At 35.8% G+C, this 11,697-nt stretch overlaps 1 protein-coding gene across 1 annotated transcript; it reads right to left on the reverse strand.

The window, feature by feature from the left end:
- Positions 1-7,084: 7,084 nt before the first annotated feature.
- On the reverse strand, positions 7,085-9,009 carry LOC143606719 (uncharacterized). The gene is made up of 5 exons (XM_077082393.1): positions 8,732-9,009; positions 8,479-8,648; positions 8,375-8,424; positions 8,201-8,311; positions 7,085-8,143 (listed from the first exon to the last, which is right to left on the reverse strand). The coding sequence occupies exons 1-5, from the start codon at positions 9,007-9,009 to the stop codon at positions 7,085-7,087; spliced, it is 1,668 nt and encodes a 555-aa protein (XP_076938508.1).
- Positions 9,010-11,697: the final 2,688 nt, after the last annotated feature.

Genomic DNA, 11,697 nt, shown 5'->3' on the forward strand with positions numbered 1-11,697 from the left:
ATATATCAACCATAAACTAGTAAAAAACACACAGTAGATGACCTAACAGAATCCTAATAAGGAAACTGTGAAACAATAAAATTCACCAAACAATCCTAAGCACACATATGCATCGAATGAATAACAATAAACCTTTTATTTAATTATAAACCATAACAAAACAAAATCCAAACCAAAATCCAACGTCAACAAAAGTTCATCATAACCTAGGCAGTTTAGGTGTTTAGCCAACAACCATACTCAAGAACAAAATAAAATAAATAGGTTCAAACATTAAATTCATGACGAAAATAATAAATTCAAACCAATAATAAGGATGCTTGGATGAGTTGGTATTGAACCCTAACGCTCTCCGCTCAAACCAAAGTGCTAGCTCTCTCTTTTTCCTACTTATTTATCGCTGCCCCTGTGTAGGGTTGTCCGTCCTCTTTTAAATCCGTATGTTCTGTCCGTACGGTTCTTCTAGACTTGTAGGCTGTTTATATATTTCTTTGTTGCTTGAAGTCTACGTTTAATGAAGCCGACACACCGACCCTCGTTGACATTTGGTTTTCCTTTTAAATTCCAAACACATTCATCGGCCCAAGCCCAATAAAATTTATTCACTAATACTCCATTCTAATTAAATAGACTTATTTTTTATGTAGTCCACGTGCATTCCTAATGGCCAAAATCAAATATAATTCAATGATAATAATTTAATCTTTTATTGCAATTCAATGATACGTTTTTATGGTTAGCCATTTTCTAATGTAACTAATATTTTTACTTCTATTAAACTCATTCAATAAAATATAAGGATGTACATTAAGTGATCATATTTAATGCAACGATCCAATATGAGTAAATAAAATAAACCGATTATGATTGTTTGAGTTGATTTGCAAGTTGGTCTCAAGTTTAGTAAATATGCTCCATATTAGCTCATTTTTTCATGAAACCATCCAAATATAAATATGAGCCGCTTGAGTAATATTTAATAGAAACCTAGCTCAAATTATATAAAAGTATAAAAAATATTTATATAAAAAGTATGCCTAATTTAGCTCATATCAAATATCCCCACGCTTAACCTTTTTCGTCCCTAAAAAAGCTATTTGCAATGGAATCATAATCCGAAAACATGGTCTTAAAAACATATATGTTATTTTAAAGCTCAGTTAAACGTAAAAACCGCGATTGCCGATATTGTTGTCCATTTAAACCCATCCATCAACCTATCAAGCTCCCACGAATATTAAGCATTTAAGTTCATATGATATCAAAAACCTATGGGTTTCACACCTTTAGAGTTAAGATCAACCTACCCCATCTCAAGCATAGCAAAGACAATTAAAAATAATCGAGTTGAAGCAAACTGGTTCAACATATCACCGTAAGATAAGAACCCCTTAATGGTAAGAAGAAAATGCACTTAGATGGAATTAATGAATGATAGGTCAAGTGAGGTCGTACGAGCATGCCCTAAATATTATTGGACTTTGTCCTATATATGCCCTAAGAAAATATTTATTGACTAGAAACTTTCGAGCCCCAATAGTGTATCCGTAGAGTCGCCATCCCCTTGGTAACACGTAAACTCTCAGTCTCGTCTAGTATGTGCACTTTGGCCTCTTTTTCTATTTTTGAGAATGCTTCTTTGGCATTTTTCTTTACATAACTTTTCTCACTTTTGCTCTTTAGACCAACTTTTGGAATACTTTTATTTAATTAATTTATTTTTTTTAACATTTTTTTTATTATTTTTTTTTGTGCACTTAGGCATCTTTAACCTATAAATATATAACTAATAGACTAAAGCTCGTAAAATATTAGACATTTGCGGGGCGCCACCACACTTTATTTATTTTCATCAAACGGAGTGGCGTTCTAATTTTAAAGTGCATTTGATTCTCACCACCTTAGGATAGTCAGCTTATGGTAATACTCTCTATGCCTTATTGAATTTCAGCTTCACTGTCCCCCCTAGGATGAGAACCCACAAAATCTAAGATTAATTAGGTTTATTAAGAATATGCAATGGGAAACCTTTCAAGCCTAGTTGGGCCTACCGACACATCCCAAGCTAAGTACACCTTCTTGAATATTATCTCATATTATTAGTAATTTGAAAAACCGTTTCCCAATAAGTTTCCTCATCTCCCATTTAAGTGCAAAAAGAAACAAAATCGAGGGACATTTTTCAAAACTTTTTTTTTAACTATGACTCAAATGTCCTATCCCCACACTTAAATTTAGCATTGTCCTCAATGCAAGGATAAGGACGAAAAATAAAATAAAGTCAAAAAACAAAAACCTAAAATGACAAACAAAAATAAAAATAAACAAGCAAGATAAATAATGGAAAAGACTTAGCTGGTAATATGCGCATAACGATATGATGCCAGTGTCTCCTCCCAGAGCTATCCACCAACTCCAAACGTGCGCATCAAACAAATATCTTCCATCCTCTCACACACGAACGGAAGCGGCAAACACATCAAACAATATCTAAATATATCTTATCAACTTGATAGATATTAATCTTTCAAAGTCACCAGACCAACCAACCCTAAACAACATCTAATATGAATAATAGCAGCAAATAGATAAATAAAAAGTATACGGCTCCTGCTGCTCCATCCCCACACTTGAATTTTGCATTAAACTTCATGGGGATTCTCTTCTAGCTTAAATCCTACAAAACTTAAAAACACAAAAACAAAGAAAAACTACAAAAGACTACGTTAGTGACTCAAAAATTATACAAACTTTGTGGAACCTCCCCACACTTGAACTTAATCAGGAGGTTTCTCTTTGATCTGGACCCTATCCAACCCGTTCAGTTCCACCCGGTACTTGTTAAACACTGAAATTTCTCGATGGAATTGAAAAATGATTTAAAATCTTTAACGGGTCAGACCACCAAAATTTAAACTTACCAGGCATGAACCGGATGCATGACATGTGACGAGATGATTGGTCGTTCTAGAACTTCAATGGCTTCCTCTTTCCTGTAGATCATCTTCTGACTTGCAACTTATTCCGGTTTGCAGGTGTTTTTCTCTTCGCTTTCTCCCTTGGTTTTGATTTATGAGGGGCCAGCTGTGATGTTCTTCCACTACCACCATCTATATCTTCTAGTAGGGCTTCAAAAAATGCTAAGTCACCCTCCGAATCAAACTCTCCTATTTCATCGTACTCAGGCAACCCTTCTAACTCCAAATTCAAAAACTCATCCACCTCACACAACTTATTCTCAACCTTTTTCCTCCACACCAAACATCAAATCAAGTGAATCTCCCAAATTTACTTCATCCTCTATCTCTTCTTTCGTTACTAACGACAACTCAAGTGAATCTCTCAAATCCACTTTCTCCTCTAGCTCTTCTTCAACACCAAACATCAACTCAAGTGAGTCTCCCAAATCCACTTGCTCCTCAATCACTTCTTTCTTCACTAACGACCTCTGATAAGCAGCCCATTCTTATTCGTCTACTTCATCATCAGAGTCACTCCAGTAATTAGCAATAGTGACCTGTGGAACCGGAGGTGGGACTTCATCGTCCACTTTCGTCTCCGTTACTTGAGTGATCCCTTTATCTGACTCATCAACATAATCCAATAACTCCAATCTCTTTTCTTTCTCCTTTTCTTCATTTAATCTCATAGTAATACTCTCTAATGTACGTTGGAGATCTGTAATAATGCTCTGCCGATTTTTCAGGATGATAGCATGCTCGGCTAACTTCTGTTGGGAATCTGACGCCAGATATTGAGTCAATATATTTTCTAATTTATTCACCTTCTCAAACACACTAATCTCAACAGGGTTGCTGCTAGAATATTGATCATCGAATTGACCCTGATTATACTGAGGCTGCTGATATCGATTATCATAATAATACGGCGGAGGTTCATGTAGAAAATTTTGTTGCGGCTGCACAGGAGGGTTAGTATAATAATGGGATAAACACCCCACATATTGAGGACATATAAGCGTAAAATGGGGTCCACCACAAGTCTCACACATATTTACGAGATTCAAAAGAAATGAAAGACACGGACAATTAGACTCTTACGACTCAAAATAAAATAAAACGAAGTAGACTCCTACTAAAATACTCTTAAATAAAAATAACAATTAAACTAAACTATATTATCCTAACTCCTACGACTCAAAAACAAAATAAAACACAAATAGCTCGTTTATAGCAAGTAAGTCTATTCAAAGCTAATAACGCAATCGCCAAGAGTCCCAGGCAACGGCGCCAAAAACTTGAGGTGCTAAAAGTAGTTATATAAAAACACGCTAATCTAGACACGAAGTAATAAATTCTAGACTCTTAAACTTAACTAAACTACTAACCGGCAAGTGAACCGGTCGACTCTAGTACAGCTATGTAAGTCCAGATATCGAACCCACAGGACCCTTTAAATTGCGTTACCGAGCTAAATTTAGACTTAACTATAGACACGACTTTTTAATTATTAGTATTGGGGGTGTTTTACTAAAACCTAATATTAAATTAATATTAAATTAATCACTAAGACTTAAAGATGACTTAAACCTAGACTTAATTCAAATGATGACATGCAACCACCTAGGAAAGAATCCCTAATGTATCAATTATCAAATAGTTGGAAAATGCTAAGTTATGGAACTGAGATATTAAATTATTCACTTAAGAAAACCCAAACAGGACCCCTGATCCTTCTCAAGAAGACACCTATGGATCTCTATTAAGTTCTTAAAAACACCAGCTTAATTAGACTCGCTTACGCTCGCTAATTATTTTATGACAAGTGCCTCTATAAGAAATCCTACCTTACAGCGCGGAAATCAAAGGCAGTTTAATAAATCCATTCGACATTAATAGACAAAGCTGAAAAATCAAACCTAGACGGTTTCCTTACGAAGAACTAAATCTAGCAATCTTAATCAACCAAGACCTATCAAATAACCTATCACCTTACAGTTATTTAGATTAGCAGCACACTTAAGTCTATTTGATTTATTAATATTGTTCTTATCATTTTAATGCATATCAACCATAAACTAGTCAAAAACACACAGTAGATGACCTAACAGAATCCTATTAAGGAAACTGTGAAACAATAAAATTCACCAAACAATCCTAAGCACACATATGCATCGAATGAATAAAAATAAACCTTTTACTTAATCATAAACCATAACAAAAACAAAATCCAAACCAAAATCCAAAGTCAACAAAAGTTCATCATAACCTAGGCAGTTTAGGTGTTTAGCCAACAACCATACTCAAGAACAAAATAAAATAAATAGGTTCAAACATTAAATTCATGGCGAAAATAATAAATTCAAACCAATAATAAGGATGCTTGGATGAGTTGGTATTGAACCCTAACGCTCTCCGCTCAAACCAAAGTGCTAGCTCTCTCTTTTTCCTCCTTGTTTACCGCTGCCCCTATGTAGGGTTGTCCGTCCCCTTTTAAATCCCTATGTTCTGTCCGTACGGTTCTTCTAGACTTGTAGGCTGTTTATATATTTCTTTGTTGCTTGAAGTCTACGTTTAATGAAGCCGACACACCGACCCTCGTTGACATTTGGTTTTCCTTTTAAATTCCAAACACATTCATCGGCCCAAGCCCAATAAAATTTATTCACTAATACTCCATTCTAATTAAATAGACTTATTTTTTATGTAGTCCACGTGCATTCCTAATGGCCAAAATCAAATATAATTCAATGATAATAATTTAATCTTTTATTGCAATTCAATGATACGTTTTTATGGTTAGCCATTTTCTAATGTAACTAATATTTTTACTTCTATTAAACTCATTCAATAAAATATAAGGATGTAAATTAAGTGATCATATTTAATGCAACGATCCAATATGAGTAAATAAAATAAACCGATTATGATTGTTTGAGTTGATTTGCAAGTTGGTCTCAAGTTTAGTAAATATGCTCCATATTAGCTCATTTTTTCATGAAACCATCCAAATATAAATATGAGCCGCTTGAGTAATATTTAATAGAAACCTAGCTCAAATTACATAAAAGTGTTGAAAATATTTATATAAAAAGTATGTCTAATTTAGCTCATATCAGTATCTTTATGTTTTTGTCATATGAAACAGCAAACAATATATCATCAAAACATTACTTTCATTAACATACTACTAACTTTGGTTACATGTGCAAGACCTTTATATATTGTCTGGTCAATTAAAAACTTAATGCATGAAAAACAAAGGCATGTGTATTTCTTATTTATTGTCAATATGGACTAAAATGTTTGTTGTGAAGGTGGATATTGATTTGCAAAATTGACCATTTTGAACCATTTTCAACATGATCAAGTAGACTACATGAAAATGACCATATTTAGTAGAGTGTTATATGCATAAATGATTATTTTGGGTCTGCAACATGCCCAAGTAGATGTTAGAAACCATCAGTTTGGCCATGTTAAAAACCATCTTACTAAACCAAGTAGACTTCTGCAAAAATCACCATTATGACCATTTTGAAAATGACCATTTTACCCTTCTGCATAAATCGCCATTATGACCATAAATAAATGACTACTGCACCAACACATTGATTGCTGACATACATACATGACTTCTACAACTTCTACATACATACACAATAAATTCAACAAATAACCAAACATAATTTTCACCTTAACCATGGCCGAGTAAAACATAATGTTACATGCTGCGTAATATTATGACCAGTGAACAGTCAATACACATGCTGCATACTTGATCACATGATTCCTAAATGACTGTTTTGGGTCTGCAACATGCCCAAGTAGATTGCATTGACCAATTGGACTGCATTGACTAATTTAGACTCCAAACAAATCTGATAAAAATATTACCATTTTGCCCTTCTGCATAAATCACCATTTTGACCATAACCATGAGTAATTTAAACATAATAATGCATACTTGATCACATGCTAAGCTTACCATCATACATACATGTTCAAAAGCTAAGTTTAACAACTTACATACTTGTTCAAAAAGCTAAGTTTGAAAAGCATAACATTCATTCATCTAATAGTCCAAAGACAACATCATATCTTAACTTTAAGCAGCCTTCCCCTTATGCTTCCTCTTGTCCTTCTAGATGGAGTTGACTGTTGTGGTTGACTTGGCTGTGTTGGATGAGTTGACTGTTGTGGTTGACTTGAATGGGCTGCTTGAGTTGACATTTGGGAAGCTTGGGTTGAATTTTTCTTTGCTTGATAGAACCTACCCTTTGGCAATACCCTTGGTCTCTTAGAACCTGACAATTGTTGTGTTCCTTGTGTAGACTTTTCAGAAACTTTGGTTGACTTTTCAGAGCTTTGGCTGACCTTCCCTTTGGCCTTCCCTTTGACCTTTTAGCACCACCATCTTTAGCAATAGCCTTACCCTTACCCTTTTCAGGACACCTTCTTATGTTATGTAGTGTTGACTTGCAATAACTACAACTCATCTGAACTCCATGCTTTTTCAATTTTCCTGGCCTCTTGGGATCTTCATGTAGATCTTTCTTTCTGTTTTTCTTTGGTCTTCCAGGCATATCTTTGACAGGAGGTGGGTCAAGAGGATAATCAACATATGGCCAATACTTTTCACTAGGCAAAGGTGGAACTGTGAATTCATAAGACCTTAAGTATTGTTCCTTAAGGTAAATATCATGGACAAACTGTTCTGGATTATTCCCAATAAAACCTGCCACTGCACAAACATGCTTACATGGTATACCAGATAACTCCCATCTTCTGCAACTACATGTTTTATTACCCAAATCCACTGAAACATCATCATAATCACTTAATTGGAACACAATAGGGGATGATGGGTATACTTTGCATTTGTGTGCCCAAGTTTTCTGTTTATCAAGCTTAATTTGTGCCCTAGGACACACAACCACATCTTTATTTAACATTTGTGTGTGCCTTGTAGTCAGCCTACTCATTACAGAAACCCTTATATCCTCTAGCATGTCAATGATGTGTTTGGATCTAGCTTGAACTATGGTTCCATTGAAGGTCTCTGCAATGTTGTTAACTATTACATCACATTTTGTGTGAGTGTCAAGAAAACAACTTGAAAAACATCTAGGGTTCTGCTTGATGAAAGCATCTACTGCATTAGTTGACAATTCTTTCATATCCTTGATAGCATTATTGCAATCAGCTTCATTATAAGCCCTGCAAGTCCTCTAAAAAACCTCCTTATACTCTTCACCCTTATACTCTTTTTTCCAATTTGCAAAAATATGCCTTGCACAATTTCTGTGCTCGGCATTTTTGCACACCAAATTTACAGCATTAATCAGTATCTGTCACATTAAAATTGTTAGAATATATATGTAATTGGGACAGTTAAGATAATATAGACATACCTTCTGTTGGTCTGAGATAAGTGTCCAACATCTTCCATCATTAGTTACCTCTAAACATTTACTTAATTAATCCATAAACCACTCCCAACTGTCATTATTTTCACCTTCAACAACTGCCCAAGCTACATGATACATTTGATTATTTGCATCTCTTCCTATGGCAGCTAATAGAATACCTCCTAGAAAGGTTTTAAGGAAACACCCATCTAAGCATAAAACCTTTCTACAACCTGCTAGGAATCCCTTCTTCACACCATCAAAACACACAAAGAACCTGAAAAAGTTTCCAAATGTTTATGATGAAGATGAACATAAAAAATTATCTAATAATGATTAGTTATTATGATGAATATGAACCTGAAAAAAGTCTCTACTGAAGAAGATGAATCTGGATTCACACTAACAAACCCTAATGGGACAGTTAAGAGTTCAAATGTGGATGTTGGGTTTGCATTCCTTAAAGCTGCTATATATGACCTAAGCTTGCTGTAATGATCCTTCATTGAACCATGAAGCTTCTTATATGCACTACTTTTAGCATTATAAGCCATCCATTTGTTTATGATGACTTTAAACTTTTCTCTAACAGCAGTTTGAATATCTTTAGCAGACCAATTTGGCTTCGCTTTAAACATTGGTAAAAATACATTTGCTATAAAGGTTGAAGTTAATTGCCTATTCCTTGTCATGTTTCTTTGGCAATTGTGCTTTCTTTTTTACTTGCTTAACAATGTAACAACTTTTTCCCTTATGATATGAACAAAACAGATAGAATGGACACCCTTTGACACAGTTGATACCTACTCTCCCACCTCTGTTCTTGTTACTGGTACTAATGGAAAGATTTCTACCATTTGTGGGGAACCTTATTCCAACAACCCACTTGAAAGCATCCCTAGTGGGGAACCTTATTCCAACAACCCACTTGAAATTAACCCAGTCAGTTTGCTTATCTATAACTGGAACATGTTCTTTGTACTTGTTCCCTCTTAAGTTGTCATCTTCACTCTCTCCAGGTGAGTTAACATCAGCATCAAAATCCTCATAGCTACTATACGTTTCTAAATATGAGGTCCCTTCATCACCAGATCCTTTCAAACAATCCTCAACCAATTTACCAGATTCTTTCAAACACTCCTCAAGCACCTTCTTCTGTGATGCAATAGTTTCTTCATTTACTTGTTTTATTGCAGCAATCGAATCTCTCCACTCATCATCTCTATCAGATCCATCATCATCATAATCCAAATATCCTTTATATGATTCATCATAAGAATCATCGCAATCTTCATCTGACTTATCTGAACTATTATCAATTTGTGGGACTTTAACTTTGGTAGTTGGGGATACTAGTGGTACATTTTTTCTTGCTGTAAGCTTGTTGTACCTCAGAGGGGTCAAACTAGATGCAGGCTGTGTTATACAAGTGATTGGTTGGGATTGAGGGTTAGTATGCACTTTTGGATGAGATAGAGGGCTAGTTGGCTGAACAATGGGTTGGGCTTCAAGGTTTTTGGGCTGGGTACTGGGTTCGGCTTCAAGGTTATTGGGCTGGGTACTGGGTTCGGCTTTAGTGTTAGTGGGATGTGGTTTAGGATTAATGGAATGGGGTTTAGGTTTTCTTAGCTTCTTGGTTTGAACGTATATAACAAGAGCTTCATCAGCACCAACCAAAGATACCATCTCATGCAATACTCCATCACTATTAATCAATTTCACCCGACCATCACCAGGTATCAAGCAATACAAGAAGATGTCTTCCTTCTTTTGATTTTCATACGAACCATAGTCCATTGCATAACCTAGTATCTCAAAATATGAAAGCTTATCAACATCTATTCCTATTGACGTTATTTTCCTCCCAACATACCTTAATCTCGGAGGATTAACTTCAAATTTCCCATCAGTTCAGAAGTTGATGTTGATAATATCTCCCATTACAGCAGAGAGAGATAGAGAGAGAGTGCTTGAGAGAGAGAGACAGATTTTAGTTAGGGCTTGTTCTTCATCTGACGATTGGAGTGGAGTTCAATGTGTTGAATGTATAATACTTATACTTAAAAAGATAATAAAGAGTCCAGGTCCACGTAAGCGATCCACGTAAGATGTTTTTAACAGCACATATGGCCAACTCAGCAAAAGATTAACGGGGTTGGTAATCCGTTAGTCGCGGAACGTTAAAAACAAATGCCCCTTTAGTTAGGACCGCCACCAGCCAAGTGCAAAGTTGAGCCTGTCATTTGCCAATAAGTGATAGTTGGGATTATTTAAAACCAATTTTCCTTAAATAAAACAAGTACACAAGTTTGCAAACAAAGGAATACAATTATTATAAAGAAAATCAAACAACTTTTCCATTTATTTATATAACCTAAGTTCTAGTGTCTTCTCTAAGTCTCGTCTTCTAATAATCGTACCTGTAGCATGTATATAAAATAAAGTTAAGTAACAAGTAGTTAGTGAGAATCACACAAGTTTGATATATACGTAAAGAAAATCATACAATTCTATGAACAAGTGTAAAACGCAAGTAAGGTCCTTTCCGGTTGGTAACGACCAAAGTACTCAGATTAACGCAACTAGGGTCCTTTCTAGTTGGTAACAACTAACGTACTCAGATCAGGGGTCCCTTTTCCACTCATAACACGACGAGTCCTGAGTGCAAAGGGGGGTGTATGATCATACGGTAACATCCGTATTTTTGAGAGTAATAAATAAAAGGAAATTTATTATTACGTATGTGTCGTTAATTTGATTGTGTGTAAATGTTGGATAATAATTGGATGTGAAAGTGTGAGAGGGTTGTGGGGCCCATAGCCCCTATATATAACCCAACCCCTCCACCCTTTCACTATTTCCTCCCTTTCACAACACGCACACCCTCAAGCACACACACACACGTTCTCTCTAGCACCCGAATCCAATCCCAAGCTAAAAGAAGGAAGAACCTCTTGTGGAACGCCATCAAGCAACAAGAATTAACAACAAATCCTCGGGTTAGCTCAGATCCGAACCAAAACACGGGTATACAAAGTTGGTACAACCCAAAACCCATAGAAAGGGTAAAATCGGGCCCTAAGGAAGAGTCATGGAGGAAAATGGCTTTAAAATGGTAAAAACGGAGAAAGGCAGAGATTTCGCATCACATGCCATGCGAAGCGAAATCCCATGCGAAGCGAAATATCATGCGAAGCGAAATGGCCATGCGAAATTCCATGCGATTCATTTCATGCGATTCAACCCCAGCCAGGGGCTCTGCCCCTTAAACCCTGCTAGGGGCTGCCGCCCTGGACCCCGCTACCAGGGGTGCTGCCCCCGGACCC

Source organism: Bidens hawaiensis, unplaced genomic scaffold (genome assembly GCF_021521415.1).
Source record: "Bidens hawaiensis isolate Kalapana, Puna unplaced genomic scaffold, B.hawaiensis_p1.1 tig00076741_1, whole genome shotgun sequence".
In the NCBI taxonomy this organism is placed as follows: Eukaryota; Viridiplantae; Streptophyta; class Magnoliopsida; order Asterales; family Asteraceae; genus Bidens; species Bidens hawaiensis.